Source organism: Leptonychotes weddellii, chromosome 12 (assembly GCF_054177405.1).
Source record: "Leptonychotes weddellii isolate Sample4059 chromosome 12, ASM5417740v2, whole genome shotgun sequence".
Classification (NCBI taxonomy): domain Eukaryota; kingdom Metazoa; phylum Chordata; class Mammalia; order Carnivora; family Phocidae; genus Leptonychotes; species Leptonychotes weddellii.
Window position 1 is genome coordinate 57308147 of NC_138380.1, and position 20695 is coordinate 57328841.

The 20695-nt window shown below is 35.4% G+C and overlaps 1 protein-coding gene across 10 annotated transcripts in view; it reads right to left on the reverse strand.

Annotated features, from left to right (window-relative positions):
* PHF14 (PHD finger protein 14) overlaps window positions 1–20695 on the reverse strand; it is a 195611-nt gene that overhangs the window by 109871 nt on the left and 65045 nt on the right. For all 10 annotated transcript variants that reach the window (XR_014139322.1, XR_014139324.1, XR_014139323.1 and 7 more), the window contains one exon: window positions 11333–11501. Coding sequence is in view for 7 of the 10 variants with exons in the window: in XM_081800474.1 (XP_081656600.1) it covers window positions 11333–11501 (169 nt within the window). In the remaining 3 variants the exon portion in view is untranslated. The remainder of the gene's footprint in view (window positions 1–11332; window positions 11502–20695) is intronic.

Genomic DNA, 20695 nt, shown 5'->3' on the forward strand with positions numbered 1-20695 from the left:
TGAACCAATTCTCCATTACCACATAAGTGATTAATTTTTACATTTAACTTACACCTAAATAAAACTAAAATGCCTTTCAAAATTATTTCAACATCCATCAGTATTGAAAAAACTTATTAAGCGCTATAAAATTCACCTACTGACTCTGTATCATTTAATGATATAAAACATTTGAGTATGAATAAACTACTGTACTACTGGAACTTTCCAAAAATATGAAGGAATGTGTCATTCGTTTCCAACATACATGGCTTCAAGTAAAAAATATATAGTATTATAAATCATTGTCCCATTTTAATTTTAAATGTGAAAAGAAATGTACAAGTTACTCTATATTAGTTTCTATTACTGCTATAACAAATTATCATAAACTCAGTGGCTTAAAACAAAACAAATGCACTCTTACAGTTCTGACATGGGTGCCACTGGGTTAAAATTAAGGTGCTGACAGGGCTGCATTTCTTTCACAGGGCTCTAAGGGGAGAATCAGTTTACTTGCCTTTTCTATCTCCTAGAGGGTGCCAACATTCCTTTCTCATGGCCCCCTTCTTCTATCTTCCAAGGAAGCAATGCTACATCATCTTTCTAACCCCTTGTCTGCAGTCACATCTCCCTCTTATTTACAACCTCTTCTTTTTAATGAGTCATTTTTTTTTTTAAGATTTTATTTATTTATTTGAGAGAGAGAGAATGAGAGAGAGCACATGAGAGGGGAGGGTCAGAGGGAGAAGCAGACTCCCTGCCGAGCAGGGAGCCCTATGTGGGACTCAATCCAGGGACTCCAGGATCATGACCTGAGCCGAAGGCAGTCGCTTAACCAACTGAGCCACCCAGGCGCCCCTACAACCTCTTCTTTTAAGTACTTATATGATTAGACTGGGCCCACATTGGACAACTCTGGTTAACCTTCCATCTCAAGGTCTATAACCTTAGTCATACCTGCAAAGTTCCTTTTGCTATATAAGAGAACATATTTACAGGTTCTGAGGATTAGGACATGGACATCTTTGGAGGGCCATTATTCCACTTACCACACTGGAAATCACTATATAGGTAGGAAATAAAATGTTACTTTGGGTTAAAATTCAGTAACATAAAGGTATAAGGGATTTCACTCCTTCTCTATACTGTCAAGAGATTACTCCTTTCCCACCAGACACAGGAGGCCTATCCTCTGGAGAAAAATAACCAGACAGACTCTGGACAATGGATTATCAGGCACAGAGAAGGGAGCAGTGACGTAACAAAAAGAAATCAGTAAGTTTACATGGAATTCTGCTCTCTGAACTGTGAGATCTTTAGCCCCCTTCTCCTCATCTGTCCAGGAGTCTGGCAGTCAAAATTATACCTACCAGTTGGAGATGAGAGAATACTTCTACTGAATGGATGTGGAAAAAAACTACTGATACTGACATTTAAGATGTTCTCGAAGAAAAAGCCCCCGATCATAAAATCAGCCCTATAGGGAAAACAGCCTCACATAAATTTAATTACCATTAAATATATGAGTGCACATCTAAGGATCCCCAGTCATCTGAAAGCTTCGACATGAAAGAGACAAACATGAACAGAACTAGGAACCCAGAGGAAACAGACAATGAAGGATTAAAAAAAAAAAAATTGAGAAGTAATTACAATAAATATTCCTAAAGAGGTAAAAGAAGTTTTTGCCATCATGAAATAAGAACATCTGTTATTAAAAAGAACAATGAAAGTACACATGCATCCCCAAATCAGAAATTTAGTAAAAGAGTTGGAATATAAAGTTGAGAAAATCTCCCAGAAGTAAAAAAAAAAAAAAGAACAATATGATAGAAAAAAATATTAGAGGGATGCCTGGGTGGCTCAGTCGGTTAACCATCTGCCTTCGGCTCAGGTCATGATCTCAGGGTCCTGGGATTGAGTCCCGCTTCTCCCTCTGTCTGCCTCCTCTGCCTGCCGCTCCCCTTTTCTTGTGCTCTAACATAAATAAACAAAATCTTAAAAGAAAAAAAATATTAGAGAACTAATCTAGCAGCACCAAAATACAATTAGTAGAAGTTCCAGAAAAAGAGAACAGAAAAAAGATAAAAATTATCAAAGAAATAACAAAAATTAATTTCTCAGAACTACAATACATGAGTTTCTAGACAGAAAGGACTCACTAAGCTCCCAGAGATGAATAAAGATGTACCACACTAAGCAAGGTCCTGAATTTTACCACTGAATACACTGGAAAAAAAGAAAATACTAAGAGTTTCAAGACAGATGATAAAATGAGTTTAAAAAGCAGAAAGCAATACTGACAGCCAGGAGTCAGTCAAGTGGTGCTTTAAAAAAATGTAATATTTTATACACAATCGTATTATTAATGAGCATAAAAAACTAATTTTCAGACATGTAATATCTCAAAAATTTACCTCTCACTAACCTTTACTAAATAAATCATTGAAGAAGTTGTCCCATCAAGATAAGGGACTAAATGAAAAAAAAAAAAAATTAAATGCAAGCAACAAAAAACTCCACCTATGAAAGTTTAAAAGGAAGTCCCATGATGATGATGAAGCAAAGTCCAAGGATGACATAGAAAAACCAGTTCAGATTAGAGCTGGAGGAGAAAGGGCTCTGGAGGAAATATTTAAGAAATTATTTGACCTGGCTGACTATATCAAAAACTGTGTATATAGGAAGGACGGAGGGAAGGAAGGAAGGAAGGAAGGAAGGAAGGAAGGAGGGAGGGAGGGAGGGAGGGAGGGAGGGAGGGAGGGAAGGAAGGAAGGAAGGAAGGAAGGAAGGAAGGAAGGAAGGAAGGAAGGAAGGAAGGAAGGAAGGAAGGAAGGAAGATTTACAAAGAAGTTGAATGTCATAAGAAGAGTTGCTCTTAGGGGCGCCTGGATGGCTCAGTCGTTAAGTGTCTGCCTTCGGTTCAGGTCATGATCTCAGGGTCCCTGCTCCGCGGAGAGCCTGCTTCTCCCTCTCCCACTCCCCCTGCTTGTGTTCCCTCTCTCGCTGTCTCTCTTTCTGTCAAATAAATAAATAAAATGATTTAAAAAAGAAGAGTTGCTCTTAGATTCAAGGAGACTAAAAAATTGAAAAACAATGTAAGGCAAAGGAAAACTCTATTCATGCCTTCCTTTAAAAATAAACTAAATCAATGAGAATCCTTAAAATTTAGTTAATTAGTGGGATAGTTTCAGTGTACGGTTTCTTTCAGCATCTGCCTCACCCCTGCCTACTCAGCCTTACAACAGTAATATGGTAAAAAGTGTTCATAAAGTGAGAAAGCATGTTTCTATTATTGTTAATGTTTTGTCTTTGGAAAGTTACTATCATAAAGAAGTCAGTATGAAATTGGCTAAGTAAAACAAATGTCACTTTGAAAAGTAAGCAAAAGGAAAATTTCAAAAAAATAAAATCTTGGAAACAAGTGAGTATACAGTATACCCATCTGGTAGCTCATTTGTTGAAAAGTATCTCCTGGAAGCATTCATAAAAATTTTTTCAGAAGAACAATAATTATAATAAAGGTAACTGCCAGAAAGGGAAAACATAAGATTATCAACAAATATGGTCTTTAAAAATAAAACAATTTTTATTACATGTCATGAAGCCTAATTACAAAGTATTACTATCCCTAGATTCTTTTAATAACAATGTGTGTGTACTTTAACCCTCTAATCAATAGTGGGTTGTTTTTTTTAAGATTTTATTTATTTGAGCGAGAGATAGAGCATGAGAGAGAGAGTATGAGCTGCGGGGGGATGGGGGGTGTTTAGAGGAAGAAGGGGAAGCAGACTCCGCACTGAGCAGGGAGCCTGATGAGGGGCTCAATCCCAGGACCCTGAGATCGTGACCTGAACTGAAGGCAGATGCTTAACAACTGAGCCACCCAGGCACCCCGAATAGTGTTAAGGATAAAATAATAAATGCAAACGTGAATTTAGATGAGACTTTTAGTTCTAGAAAAGATTATCTAATTTATTTTATAAATGAGGATACTGAGTATAAACAAAGTAAAGTACTTATCCAAGGCCACATAAACGGTTACTGGCAGAGTATGAACTACAATTCAGATCTACCATGTGCTAGTCCAGGTGCTTTCCACCACACACTATGTTATCTTACAGGTTTTGATGCTATCGAAAACACTCAAGAAGTTAATTTTATACCATCTTCTACTTTTTAAAGGGAATAATGCTACAAAGAAAATGTCCTAGAGAGGAAAATATCAGTACATTTTAATGCATACTTTCTAAAGCATAATTATAAGTTATATCCATAAACAAGATATTTCTAACTGAATAAACAGAAGTTATTTTAAATTAAAATTAAATTAAATTAATTAATTTCCCAAAGTCCTCCCTCTCACCTTCTGTCTATGGTTCCATGTTAGTAACCTCAGATTTGAAACATTTAAGTGAAGGCCATTTTACTCAGGAGGTCATGAGACTCAGATGCTTGGCTTTTTCATAGGCTGCAGCCTTCTAGACCTTTCCATCAGCTCCCAATTCATAGTCCTGGCAGGCTTTGCAGACTTCCCCACAAATTCTCATTTTTCTACCAACTCAACAGTGTTCTTTGGGCTCAGATCTTCACTGTCAAATTCTCTGACCTGGTGGCAATTCCTACCACCTATTCAGTGCTTCAGGATAGATATTTCATTGACAATTTCTCTGATATTCAGCAGAACGCCTCTGACATATGGTGAAAGTTTTCTTGACATCGACAACCCCAGGTATGCCAACAGTAGTTAGTATAAGTCCTTAATTCCCCACAGAGTGAATTCCATTTTCCTGACCAAACCTTTAGCGACTAAGCTGCTGAAAGCACGAGGAGCCTATGATTCTGGCCCAAGGACAAATGCCAGGAACAATCACTGTAATCCTGTCTGGAAAGGCAGCATAATGAAGCACTTACAAGTCTGGCCTCAGAAGCTACCTTAGTTTGATTCCTGGCCCTACCACTTAGAAGCTGTATGTCCTCAGGCAAGTTACTGAATCGCTTTGCCTCAGTTTCTCAACTATAAAATGGCAATGACATTGGTAACTACTTCATAGCACAGTAATGACAATTAATATAAAATACAAAGTAAATAACAGATAATGGTTAAACAAAATTATGCTTTTCAACCCTTTTTCTTCTTTAGACTGAGTCCTCCTATTTGTGCCCAATAATAAATAAGAGAATATGGTTCCTGAGAGACTGAAATACTGAAGATGGGATATTTGTGAGCCAATCTAAGATGATGTTACAAAATTATGTTCCTGGAACAGGGAACAATATGTGAAGAATTTTCTAAAACCAGATCATTCCTCTTTTGCTTATTAATACTTCATTATTTCCATGTTTCTTGAACTATGCCCATATTACTTTTCCACATGACTCACTGATCACTTTTTTTCGTATTTTTTGTTTCACAGATACACCAAAAGAAATGTCAGATAAAGTTCAAAATATATATACCCTTATAATAAAGGTAGATTCAAGGCATGTGAATTGGGCTGGGGAGGGGTAATGCTGGGAGGAAAGTCAAAGGAGACTTTATACTTTCGAATTTCTTGTAACAAAAAAAATTCACGTATTACTTTCATGGTTAAAATTTAAAAATAATTCTAACATTCAGAATCATTTTTAAAAAATTGTAACAATTATAATAATTAGATATGAGATAATATGAAAATATGAATCAGAGAGAATATCCATGTTTGTACAAGAGGAATGTTTTCTGAAATTATAGTATTTTCATTCTTACAACTCAAAAATGGCTCTTTTAACCCATCATTTTTAAACAACAAATCTTCAGTGCTATCATTTTTTTCAAGTAACTTTTCTGGCTAATCTTTTATCATCTGTGGGTAGGAAAAAATTAGGGAAAGAAAAAATAATACTGGGACTACACTCTGAAAAGCATCTATATCTTATTGGATCTACTGTCTCAAAATATGCTATATTAATTCAGATTTCTATAAATCCTTATTAAGGAAATCAGAGTAGAATAAAATGAAAAATGAAATTCCTCAGCATCTAAATACTAAAAATATAGTAAGGCTTGCCAAAGTGTTCTATTCTCCATTGCACTCTCTGGCTATGATAAATGGAAACTGTCAGCAGGGAAAAGTGGATGCCATTCTTCTAACAGCAGCCTTATTTGGCACAAAGCAGGCATCGGAGCACAAAAATTGAGTCCATGGGACCATCTCTCTTAACACTGATCAAATCAAATGAACTAATCAAAAAGGTATTTGTTGCTTAATCAAAAAAGCTGAGATGCAATAAGCCAAATGTTTCAGGCAGATTTGGAGTAACTAGTTAGGAAACAAAAACCACTATGTACTTCTCCATCTTCACTGCCATACCAAAGCATGCACTCTTTTTTTCTACAACAAGTTTCACAGTATTCACAATTTAGAGGGAATAAAGCAAACCAATACAGAATAGCAAAATAAACATATACTGGTGGCTCACATACACACATACTGTCAGTGTACTTACAGATTTACTGCTTCTATTTTTTTCTTTTTTTAATATCAGTTTCCTCAAGGTAGAATAACCTTCAAACATTTTATTAATTAACTTCTACACTATTACACTGCGATTGAAAGGAGTGACATCAGTCCTCTTGTACAAGCTTGGGGGGAAAAACACTTCACACTCAACCAAAAGTGCAAAGAAAAGGAGTGCTGAATCTTATATCTAATGTGAACAAACTCAGGTATGCAAGTTAGTAAGCGGATATGTGACCGCCTTACTATAGATAACACTATGCTACAGAAAGACACATGAACCTTCTGGTATCACATTCCCAACTATGCTACCTAAAAACCAAATGTTTTACAGCTTCATTTGTATCTCAAGTAAATCTCTTTTACAGATCTTAAAAAGAACAAAACAACAACAACAAAAACCAGGTCATTAATTCAGGCTATCTGAATTTAAGTCCTATTCTGCTTACTATCGGTAACATCATAGGTAGGTTACTCAAGCTTTCTGTGTCTGTTTCATTTTGAGTAAAATAAGTGTTATAATAGTCAAATACTAACTTATTTTTTAAAGGGAGAGTAGGCCAGAGGATTAGTACAGTGTCTGGCATATGATGAGTCCTCAATAAATGTTAGGTATTATTACTATTAAACAATCTTAGATAAAGGTAGACTAATCCCTCATTTCCCCTTCTGACTTACTATCCTTTGAAGAAAGTAATGAACTAAAATATCCAATGATCAAATAGTAGGAAAAAAGACAAAATAATAGGAAGGTTGGGTTTATTAGCAGTATGGATAAACAGAAGTTAAATTAACAGTAGCAACATACCACAATTTATTCAAATATCCCAACATGTAAATCCCTTCCTTCCCTCCTCTGCTTCTTTAAGATATAAAGTATACAAGGTGAAAAAGTAATAGCAAGGGGGAAGAAAATATGTTCAATAAAAATGGGACTTCAATCTATGGCAGCCATGATCATTTTATATTTTTGATGGTTCTTAGAGACAACTCTATAGAGACAGTCCTTCAAAAAAAAAAAAAAAAGATTAAAGTGCTATATGCTTATACTATAAAGTCTGAATTTTAAAAATAAAATTATTCCAACAGAATACCAATTCACATATCCCACAAAATAGATTTTTGAAACAAGAGAAAAATCATTTTTACTAGCATGAAACAGCCCAAACTTTTCTAAAAACTGTGCTAGTACTATAACCCAAAGGAACTTAACAGAAATGGATAGAAAGTTGTAGAACAAATGATCATTTTAACAGTTTTATTAAATGATATATTATTTTGAAATGAGAAATTAAAGCTTAGGATATATGTCATGAACTCCCTATATCACAAAGGTAAATTTTCTTTAAAATTTTGATAGAGCAATAGGACTATTGTGAAATGAAGTAAACTTTGATCAATAATGGCAGGGAAAATAAAAACTAACAAAAGCAAGAATTATTATAAGAAATTTAAGGATAGAATATCCAAAAATGTAGGGTGCCTGGGTGGCTCAGTTGGTTAAGAGACTGCCTTCGGCTCAGGTCATGATCCTTGAGTCCCGGGATCGAGTCCCACATCGGGCTCCCTGCTCAGCAGGGAGCCTGCTTCTCCCTCTGACCCTCTTCCCTCTCGTTCTCTCTATCTCTCATTCTCTCTCTCTCAAATAAATAAATCTTAAAAAAAAAAAAAAAAGAATATCCAAAAATGTAATATATGTACCAAAATAAAAAGTGTAAGTAGGAAGATACTAGGAACAACAATTAAAAAATTAAAGAGGGAGAGATAAATCAGTTATTTGTTGTGAAAGATATACTTGGTTATACAAATGAGTTGGCAGTTAGGTACCTGGAATCCCATAATTAACAGTATACTAAGAAAAGAAAGTAGACTGCCTCATTTTTAACCATACTGTCTAATAATTTAACGTTAATACAACGCTGAAACAGAAATGTTAAGATAAAAAATTATGATAACAGTAGAAACTCAGCCTAAATGGTAAGATCAAGATCAAGATGACTGAATCACTCTCTTCTGCATCTCTCATTCTTACATTCCTCGACCAGGTACCTGACCAACTGAACATGCTCATCAAAGGTTTTCTGAATTGCTGTATGGATTGATGGGGAGAAGGGAGGGAAGAAGGAAGGAAAAGAGTAAGAGTAATAATCATAAATATTATATAAATAGTTATTTTCAAACTTTAGTCTGCATATAAGAATAACACCTAAGAAGTCTGCTCAACCCAACCCCTAATTTTAATTCATTAGCTCTAGGATGAGTCCAAAACCTAGATTCCAACAAACACCCTAGATGATCCTGATGCAAGTAATTCATGGCCTCTAGAACACCATTTCCAAAGCTGGTACCACCCAGAACTCTACGGTACAATAAAAAAATGGGTCTTGAAAAAAGTGCTCTTTGATAAGTTAGGAAAAAAGTTAAAGTAATTATTTTTCTAAACAGCAGTGTTTCTCAGACCTTCAATATATATTTGAATCCTCCCGAGAGAGAAAATAATCATACTATATTTCCAAAATTACTGACCATGAAATCCTTCTTTGTATTTTACCCACCCATATCTATAAGAAGACTAAGACTTTTACACAAGAAAACAAGAGACAAGGAATAAGGTAAAAAGAATTGGACTAAATTAGAAAACTTAAAAGCTTCCTTATAATTCTAGGCTGGAAGAGCAAACAAGTAAATTAGAAAAATATAGGATCCTCCTTCATCTTAAGTAGTATTAAACTACGGGCACATAAGTATCACTATAATAGGTATGAAATTTCCCCTCTATATAGAACTTCAAAGTTCAAGATAATAACACTGGCCCTAAAGATTTCTTTAAACAATAAAGGAAGAAAATGTTTCATAAAAGGATAATCTTTGCAGACATAGACACATGAAGTAATAGTTTTTCTCTAAGATCTTGGCATCGAAGTTATACAAAATATATTAGAAATAGAAATAAGCAGGCTTATTTAAAGAAGGAAAATTCTCTTTAGTTCATTTGTGAACAAAATGTATTTGTGAGGCCTAATGAAATGTTTTAAACTAGTGGGAATTATAAATAAAACAATTTCAAGTTGATCAGAGTATTGAAAATCAACTATTTAAATTATCTAAGAGAAAATTTCCACATCTGTGTCATCAATTTCAAGCAAGCCCATAACACAAAACTGAATGAAGTACTCTAGGTGACTTCTCTTAAATAAGATCTCTTAACTGATTAGATTAAATACGGCTACTACAGATTAAAGAAAATTTTTGAGAAAGCTGTAACTTCAAGGAAAAAAGCAAAAACTCTCTAAAACTAAACAGGTAACAAAACAAAGGATGACAACTAATCCAAAAAATATCTACATCTCCTTCAGGGGGAGGCAGATTTTTGAGAAGTGTCTGCCTTGGTTCAAGGTAAGAAAGTAAAAAATGCCCCCCCGCTAAGAATTTGTAACTGCAGACCAGCCTTCATGAGTTTGGGGCAGAAATTCACACCACTTGCATAATGGAAAAAGACACATACACCAAATTTATTTAAAATGGTCTTAGGTTGGTAGACCTCCCAGGTACCTGGTAATAACAAATATAAATGCCTCCTGGAAGAAATTCTTTAAACTCTAACCTCAAAAAATTTTTAATGAGAAACTAACAATCTCATAGAAAAACTGGAAAAGAGGGGCGCCTGGGTGGCTCAGTCTGTTAAGCGTCTGCCTTCAGCTCAGGTCATGATCCCAGGGTCCTGGGATGGAGCCCTGCACTGGGCTCCCTGCTCGGCGGGAAGCCTGCTTCGTCCTCTCCCACTCCCCCTGCTTGTGTTCCCTCTCTCGCTGTCTCTCTCTGTCAAATAAATAAATAATATCTTTAAAAAAAAAAAGCTTTAAAAAAAAGAAAAACTGGAAAAGAATTGCATTTACATTCCCTAGAAGAGAAAATACAACTTACCAAAATACACAGATATTCAAAGACATTAATACTGAGGGAAATGCAAAATAAAATGATACACTATTTTACATGTATCGCATTGGACAGCACTAAAATATTGGACACAACAAGTTTGTAGAGCAACAGATCATTCATTGCTATGAGTGTAAACTGGTTCGGAACATACTGGAATTACCTAGCAAAACTAAAGATGCACAAACCAATAATTAAGCAAATGAACACCTTGGTATTTACCCTAACTCCTTGTTACCATGCTTCAGGAGACATCTACAAAAATATTTAAAACAGAGTTGTTTACAAAAGGAAAAAGACGGAAACAAAACTGCCAATCTACAGAATAAAATATATGATCTATTCTTTTAATAAAAAACTATACATTAGTGAATATAAATTAATCATAACTACACAGATCAGTATTTATGAATCAAATCAATGGGTTAAAGTATCAAATAACAAAAGGAAAAAGTCTGACTCCATTCATATAAAATTCAAAACCTGCAAAACTATGTATTACTTATGAGTACACACATTTGGAGATTAATTATTAAAAAAAAAAAAAAGAAGAGAATGAGAAATATAAAGTTGAGGATACAGGTAATCTCTGTGCTAGATAGATGAGAATGTGATTACCAAGGATTCACAGGGGACATCAAAGCCTTTGGTAATGTTTGATTTTTGAAGCAGGTTGGTGGATACAGTGGGCATTCATTATTATTATGCTTTAAGTTGAATATATAAACCATAAATTCTCACACATGTATGGTGTATTTCATAACATAAAACAATAAACTCTTAAGAATGACCAACAGCAACATATTGGTTTCTTTCTTTGACTCCTGAGTATATGTTCACCCTTTGTCTTTCTCACCTCTTAAATTTTGGCCTCAGATTTCTGTGATGATTATGATAAACGGGGAAAAAGTTACCGTGTTTCTTATTGGAATCTTCTTGGGTTCTGGAGGCATATCCTGGGGAACAAATTTCACGGGTTCCTTAATCTGTCTCCTTGATCTTTTGGTCCCATCTGGTAAGGTTTCCATGGCCATGTCTGCTTCCATATCACTGCTCCCTGCCTGGTCACATTCTGAACACTGCCTACATAAGGAAAAAAATGTAAGTTCACACATTTATTTTTATTTTCTAGCATTAGCTATGGTTTCTATTAATACAAAATTCAGGTGTATGTGAAGAATATATAAAAATGTACACTCCTGTAAGAATGACAATAGTAAATATATAAAGCAATTCCTTGTATCCCTGTAAGTATCATAAACCCACATACAATAATGTTACATGTTTAAGTGAACCAACATAAGAGATTCAGCACTGATGGCGGAGTCCAAAGCAATGGAAATATGTCTCTCCACCTAGAAAACAACTGCACCGGCAGAATCTGTTTGATATAATTATTTTGGAACTCTGGAGTCTAGTAAAGGCTTGCAGCTTCCAAGGAACGACTTGCGCAGGTAAGCTGCCATTAATTTCAGTCAATTTCAGCTCTCAGCAAAGTCACAGCTACCCATTTTCCAACCAAGCCACATGGCAGGCAGTCGTGCACATGTTCTTGCAGTAGTTTACATACAGTTGTTAGGAGCCACGATGGGCAAAATAAACCATGTCCTCCAAATACTGAGCATCTGTGCTCTGATTACAGAAATAAAAAAAGGTGAGTGAGCTCCCCCTTAGCCTGAAATGACTTCTAGAACTTAAAATTATCCCCCACCTTCATTTTTCTCTTTGCCCCCTTTTGGGAGCCAGACATTAAACACATGGACATTCAAAAATAAGCGCATACACAGGAAAAATTAGAAAATGACCACATTTGCCCAAGGAAAGGCTCAGAAAAGTTTACACCTTAGTCTGATTCTCAGCCAGAGACAGCACACTATAATAAAAAACAAAAACAAACAAACAAACGGAAACGGTAACAAAACACAGCAAATGTTGGGAATGAAAGAAAATCTCACTTCCAAAGTTATCACATTATTAAATTCAAATGTCCAGTTTCTGACAAAAACCTCACAAGGTATAGAAAGAAAAAGGAAAGTATCGTCCATTAAAAGGCAGGAAAAATGAACAGAAACTGTCCCGGAAGAAGACCTGATGGCAGATATGCAAGACAAAGAATCATTTTTTATTTTTTTTTATTTTATTTTTTTTTTAAAGATTTTATTTATTTATTTGAGAGAGAGAGAATGAGAGACAGAGCATGAGAGGGAGGAGGGTCAGAGGGAGAAGCAGACTCCCTGCCGAGCAGGGAGCCCGATGCGGGACTCGATCCCGGGACTCCAGGATCATGACCTGAGCCGAAGGCAGTCGCTTAACCAACTGAGCCACCCAGGCACCCCAAGAATTATTTTTTAAATGCTCAATGAACTAATAGAAATTGTGGTGAAAGACAAGAAAATAATTTATGAACAAAATGGAATTATCAATAGAGAGACAGAAAGCCTAAAAATAAACCAAAAGGAAATTCTGGAGATGAAAAGTATAATAACTGAATGGAAAATTTACTAGAAGGATTAAAAGGACAGATTTGAGCAGCAAACTTGAAAGAAAGAACAATGGAAACTACAAAGTCTGAGGGACAAACAGGAAAAAAAGAAACTTGAAAAAAAGTGAACAGATCCTAAGAGGCATGTGGGACATCAACAAGTGGACCAACATTTGCACTGTGGAAGGCCCAGAAGAAGAAAAAAGGGGCAGAGAGAATGTTTGAAGACATAATGACTGAAAACTTCCTAAATTTGATGAAAGAAGATAATATAAAATCCAAGAAGCTCAACAAATACCAAGCAAGATAAATTCAAAGAATCCCACACCAAGATGCATTATAATCAAACTTTCCAAATAAAAAGACACAAAGAGAATCTTGAAAATACAAAGAGACAAATTCAGAATCGTCACATACTAGGGATCCTCAATAAAATTACAAGCAGATCTCTCATCAGAAATTTTGGTGGCCAGAAGGCAATGTATCAATATATTCAAAATGCTAAAAGGACCAAACAAACAAACAAACAAAAAAAACCTGTCAACCAAGAATCCTATGTTCATCAAAACTGTCCTTCAAAAGTGTGGGAGAAATTAAGACAGTCCTAGACAAAAGCTGGGCGAGTCTGATACCACCAGACTTGTCCTACAAGAAATGATCAAGAGAATCCTACAGGGTGGGGGGGAAAAAAAGGACACTAGACAGTGTCAGAATCCATTATGGAGAAATAAAGATCTCAGTAAAGGTTAATACATGATCAATTATAAAAGCTAGTATTATAAGGATGGGTTGTAACTCCACTTCTTGTTTTTTACATGATGTAGAGTAACACATTCAAAAAAAATTAATACCCTAAAAACTAATATTATTATAACTGTTTCTTAAGTCCACATTCATGTTGAAGAAGGATTTAAATAAGATACAGAGAGGCACCTCGGTGGCTGAGTAGGTTAAGTGACTGACTCTTGATTTCAGCTCAGGTCATGATCTCAGGGTCATGAGATCGAGCCCCACATCAGGCTCTGCTTAAGATTCTCTCTCTCCTCTTCCCCTCACCCCCCTACAGGCTCACACTCGCTCACTCTCAATAGTATAAATAAATAAATGAGATATACAAAGATATACAAATGACTAATAAGCAAAAGAAAAGATGCTAAACATCACTAATCAGTAGGGAAATGAAAATCAAAACCACAATGAGATACCACCTCACATCCAATAGGATGGCTATTAACAAAACAAAAAACAGAAAATAGTAAGTTTGCAAGGATGCAGAGAAATTGGAACTCTGTGCACTGTTGATGAAATGTAAAATAGCACAGCTGCTTTGGGAAGCAGTATGGTGGTACCTCAAAAAATTAAAAATAGAATTACCATATAATCCATTCTTAAAGAGATATATACCCACGTTCATAGCAGCATTGTTCACAATGGCTAATTGTGGGAGCAACCCCAGTAACCACTGACCCATAAATGGATAAGTAAAATGTATACACATACAATGGACTATTAATTCAGCTTGAAAAAAGAAGAAAATTCTGCAATATGCTATGACATGGATGAACCTGAAGACATTAGTCTAAGTGAAATAGTCCAGTCACTAAAAAGACCAATACTACATGATTCCACTTACATGAGGTACTTAAGAGTAGTTAAAATCATAGAGACAGAAAGTGAAATGGTGGTTGCCAGGGGCTGGAGGGGAGGGAAGAATGGGGAGTTATTATTTAATACATAGAGAGTTTCAATTTTTACAAGACGAAAAATGCCACAGAGACAGATTATTATAGTATCTAATACAATAATAATTATTAATGTATTTAATGCCACTGAATTGTACCACTTAAAGATGATTAAGATATAAATTTTATGTAATGTGTATTCTGCCACAACAAAACATTTGAAAAAACAAGGGTGACATTAAAAGATAATTAAACACTGAAACTTCAATCAGATCAGTACTGTCCAGTAGAATTTTATGTTAGAATTATCTGTAACTGCACTACCAGTACAGCAGCCACTAGCCATATACAGCTATTGGGCACTTGTAACGTGGCTAGTGTGACTGAGGAACTGATTTTTAAATTTTAATTTTAATCAATTTATATTCAAGGAGTCACATATGGCTAGTGGCTAACACTTGGACAGCAAAAGTCTACAAAATGATTGTTGAAAACCTTGATATTGCCAATTATAAAGGCCCATTTAAAAATTCATGAGAAACTGTTAAAAGTAAATTTTTTTCATACATTTTCTTCAAATTTAAAAGAATGATCAGGGGCGCCTGAGTGGCTCAGTCGTTAAGCGTCTGCCTTCGGCTCAGGTCATGATCCCAGGGTCCTGGGATCCAGCCCCGCATCAGGCTCCCTGCTCAGCGGAAAGCCTCCTTCTCCCTCTCCCACTCCCCCTGCTTGTGTTCCCTCTCTCGCTGTCTCTCTCTCTCTGTCAAATAAATAAAATTTTTAAAAATAAAAATAAAAGAATGATCAGAAAGTAATTCTTTAAAAGTCTAACTTACAGTGTTATCTTTACAAAAATAGTTACGGTAGATAAAATTGTTTGATATTTAGTTTACATATCAGTACCCTTAGTTTATATCAGTACTTAGTTTATATAAGTACCCCTGAATGCATCTTAGAATTCTCTCACCAAGTATTTTCAAAGATTTCTTATCATTTGAAGTCATACTCCATCAAAATTCTCATCTCTCACTAATAAACATTATCAAACTAATAATTATTTTTTAAAAGTGACAACTTTAAATTCTGAATTCCAGTAAGAGTTAAATGCAACATGCCATTTATGTTAATAAGACATATACATTAATTGCTAAAATGCAAATTAATACTTAAGGCTTTGATTTTAATATCTAAAAATTACCCATTCATTTAACCAAAATTGTTGAGGAAAAATTTTAACACTAAAAAAATGACCAATAAGAAAAAAACCAAGGAAGTAATTTGCCATGTGTTTCTTAAAAAGTTTTATATGTCTATTGGTAGAACAACCAAGCACTTTATCCCCTGGATTCACAGACTGCCACTGATATTAAAATACAGAGGCACCTGGATGGCTCAGTCAGTTCAGTGTCCCAACTCTCGGTTGTGGCTCAGGTTGTGATCTCATGGAGAGTGAGATCAAGCCCATGTTGGGCCCTGCTCTCATTGGGGAGTCTGCTTGAAGATTCTCTCCCTCTGCCCCTCCCCTTCCCCTGCTCGCATGCTCTCTTCTCTCTAAAATAAATAAAGCTTTAAAAAAAAATTAAAATACAAATAAAGTGTAATACACCCAATTGCTCCTGTTTGTCCCATATGAAAAGATTAAAGACGAATATGAGCAATAAACACCTAACAGTTTTCCTAATTTAAATAATGAGTATATTTTGAAACAATCTATTGGCAATCCTAAATTGTGAAAAACCCACAAATGCTAGATATTGTTACTAAATAACAAATGCAACAAAATCAAAACAGAAATGCCTAAAGAAAGATATCAAATTATATCACAGAAAAGGATTATTTCCTTAAGTGATCATTTCTACCAGTTGAAGTGAAATGTAATCAAAGTTTCTCAGTTCCAATTCATTTTTAACATACATGAATTTCTGGATATAGAAACAAGTACCTTTTTAGGATGAATCATTGTTGTGGCTTTTTTTTTTTTTCAGTTGAATTTTTTTTTTTTTTAAGATTTTATTTATTTATTTGACACAGAGAGAGAGAGAGAGAGACAGCCTGAGAGGGAACACAAGTAGGGGGAGTGGGAGAGGGAGAAGCAGGCTTCCAGCTGAGCAGGGAGCCCGATGCGGGGCTCGATCCCAGGACCCTGGGATCATGACCTGAGCCGAAGGCAGTAGCTTAACCAACTGAGCCACCCAGGCGCCCCTGAATTTTTTTTCTTTTGTTTCTCATTTTGTAACAATAATCCTTGTCAGGACATTCTCTAACCTCTTATGCTCATTCTCATCCTCACCAAAAGTAATACATTTAGGTCACAAAGCGCCCTCTGACAGTAGAATTGTTATTCCCTGGGGGTGCCTGGGTGGCTCAGTCGTTAAGCGTCTGCCTTCAGCTCAGGTCATGATCCCAGGGTCCTGGGATCGAGACCCACATCGGGCTCCCTGCTCTGCAGGAAGCCTGCTTCTCCCTCTGCCACTCCCCCTGCTTGTGTTCCCTCTCTTGCTGTCTCTCTCTCTCTCTGTCAAATAAATAAATAAAATCTTAAAAAAAAAAAAAAAAAGAATTGTTATTCCCTGAACTCCACAACAAAACACTGAACATAGAAAATCAAAACAAAATGTAACCACCAGTGCAGAAATTTATCTCTCTGTTTCAAAACAACTGCTATATGATACAGTACAGAGTCCACATAGATGGACACACTACTTCAAACTTTCTCAACAATCTATTAAATACTATAGTCTCTATCTTTTATGTATCATTTAAGATATGAAAAAGCATCTCTACTACATTAATCAGTACATAAGATCCTAAGAATAATAATATAGGATAAAGCTTATGGCCTGTCCAATTCAATGGGATTAAGTAATACTTGGGGGTAAAATAATTATCTTCATAATGTCAAAACACATACCTGGCTTCTTCTAATAACATACTAAGCTGCTATCTTGTATATTTAATCCTGTGTATTTTTACGTAATATATTCTACTAAGGGAAGAGAATCCTATAATTTATAATTCCCATGCAATATATTAAAAATAACCTTAAGTAATCAAAATATTCAATTAATTAAAAAGGAATTTTTAAAGTATAAGTAATAAAAATTGATGTCAGGAACTTATGCAAAAGAACAACCTTCATACTGAAATGAAATACCAAGAGATTTTTCTCATTTGCTATACCTTCTTCATCTTCTGTACCATACATCACAACTTAAGTTCAGAAGGGGGTTTAAAATTTTTCAGTTACTAAGGAAAAATGATTTCATTATATAATAACGCTAAGACAAGTACACTAATTCAGTTTATAGAAAAATTTACTTGTATATGTTAGAGAAAAAAGGATTTTATGATTTCTTAACTGTAATAAATTCAGTGACACTTTTATTTCTCAAATATTATACAAAATTCATGTTTTGCTTTTTTTTTTCTTTACAAATTACTTTGCTTTCAGTCTTCAAAGATTCCATAGCATAGTCTGTTTTTTCCCTTATCTCTAAGATTTTTCCATGTTTTCCCCCAAGGAAAATCTTCACAGGTGCCTATATAAAACTTCATTAGTGAAATACAAATCAAAACCACAATGAGATATCACCTCAAGCCTGTTAGAATGGCTATCATCAAAAAGTAAGAAATAACAAGTGTTGGAGAAGATGTGGAAAAAAGGGAATGCTCATTTACTATTGGCAATAATGTAAACTGGTGCAGCCACTATGAAAACTAGCATGGAGGTTCTTCAAAAATTAAAAATAGGGCACTCCTGGTTGGCTCAGTTGGCTGGGGATCTGATTCTTGATTTTGGCTTGGTTCATGATCTCTGGGTCATGGGATCAGCTCCGAGTCAGGCTCCACACTCAGCACAGAGTCTGCTTGGGATTCTCTCTCCCTCTGCCCCTCTCCCTCACTGGTATGATCTCTCACTCTATAATAAATAAATAAATCTTTAAAACCAAAATAATTAAAAATGTAACTACCGTATGATCCAGCAATTCCATTTCTGAGTACATATCCAAAGGAAACAAAATCCCTATCTTGAAAAGATATCTACACCCCCATGTTCATGCATCATTATTTATAAGAGCAAAAACATGGAAATACCCTGTGTCCATCGATGAATGAATGGGTAAAGAAAATGTGGTAGAGATATATAATGGAATATTATTCAGCCACAAAACAGAAGGAAACCCTAGCTATCTGCAACAGCATAGCTGGATCTTGAGGGAATTACACTAAATAAGTCAAAAGCAAATATTGTATGATCTCACTTATATGTGGAGTATTTCTTTTTTAAACCCCAAAATTCATAAATAAAGAGTACAGATTGGTGGTTGCCAGAAGCTGGGGGCGGGGGTGTGGTATAAAAGGTTAAGGGTGGTCAAAAGGTACAAACTTCCAGTTAAAACATAAATATGTCCTAATTAATTAATTAATTAAAAGGGGGGGCGTGCCTGGGTGCCTCAGTCAGTTAAGCATCTAACTCTTGATTTCAGCTCAGGTTATGATCTCAGGGTGGTGAGATGGAGCCCCAAGGTGGAGCCTGCTTAAGATTCTCTCTCTCTCCCTCTCCTTCTGCCCCTCTCCCCACGCTCTCTCTCTAAATAAATCAATCCTGGGGATGTAATATACAACATGGTGACTATAGTTAATACTGTATTGTATATTTGAAAGTTGCTAAGATAAATCTTTTTTTTTTTTTTTAAACATTTTATTTATTTATCTGAGAGAGAGAGCGCGCACACAAGCACATGCACATGAGGTGGGTTGGGAGGGGGGAGGGAGAGGCACAAGCAAGCTGACTCTACCCCCAAGTGTGGAACCCTATGCGGGGCTCCATCCCAGGACCTTGAGATCATGACCTAAGCTGAAATCAAGAGTGGGCTGGCCACTTAACCACTTAACCAACTGAGCCACCCAGGCGCCCCTAAGACAATAGATCTTAAAAGTCCTTATCATAAGAAAAAAACCGTTTTAACTATGTGCTGCAATGAATGTTAACTAAACTTACTGTGGTAATCATTTCACAGTATATACATACATCAAATCATTATGTTGTACACCTAAAATTAATACAAGGTTATATGTGAATTATCTCTCAATAAAAAGAAAGAGAGTTAACGGAGGAAGGGAAGGATAAATTATTAAGAAAAACAGGGGAAGAAATCTGTAAATTATTCACTGAAGGGTTTGTGCTAGAGATTTTCTTTTCTCTTAAAAGAATAAACAAAGGTATATCCAAAGAATAAAAGGATATAATAAATATTACTCAATTATCTTTCAAATAATACTCTTCAGAATATTCAGGATTTTTGTTTTCAGAATATTCTTTAATTAGAAAAGGCAAGACAAATTCTGATCAGTGATAAAAACATAAGATTATTCCAAAATTAAAAGAAGTATCTATTATGTGAGCTATCTCATAAATCAAACCCTTACTATTTAATTTATACACATCAGGCTTGTCTGAGAAGAATGTAAGGCAGTGTGCAGCATTATATACTTAGAAAGAAACAAACCAAGATAACATAAACTAAGAGTAAGACAAAATACATTTCAAACAGTGGGAGTAAGTACAAACAAAATGGAACCTAGATTATACCTTCACTAGCCTCTTTATCCTTTGCCAAATTCCTCACCCACTTAGCATTCTCATCTGATTTGACCATTCCTAACCCAACCTAAGAAGTCCCTGGGTTTTTCCCTCTCTTGCTCCTGGACAGCTGAGCATTACTGGAGAAAAATCAATTAATCACACTTAATAAACCAATTCACTGAACATTCTTGGTATATAGCCTCAGCAAGTCATCTGTGATTTTTTTTCCAAAATAACTACTGGAAACTATCTTCTGTCTTCTTAAGCCACCATCATCATCCCAATTCCTTTCCCTTTCCACAGACTACTATTTCACTGGAAAGTCAGAGCTTGTCTAATGTGAACTTATTCAACTTCCCTACTCTCCATAAATAATTACCTCTGTATCTTTATTCTTTCCTGTCACATGTCTTAAATCAGTCCAGAATAAGCAGTGAACTGTTGTGGTACGGACCAAACAGAAAGCATCCAGATCTCAAACTAGTATCTCCCAAAAGCAGTGCTGATACTGGAAGAAAAAAAAAAA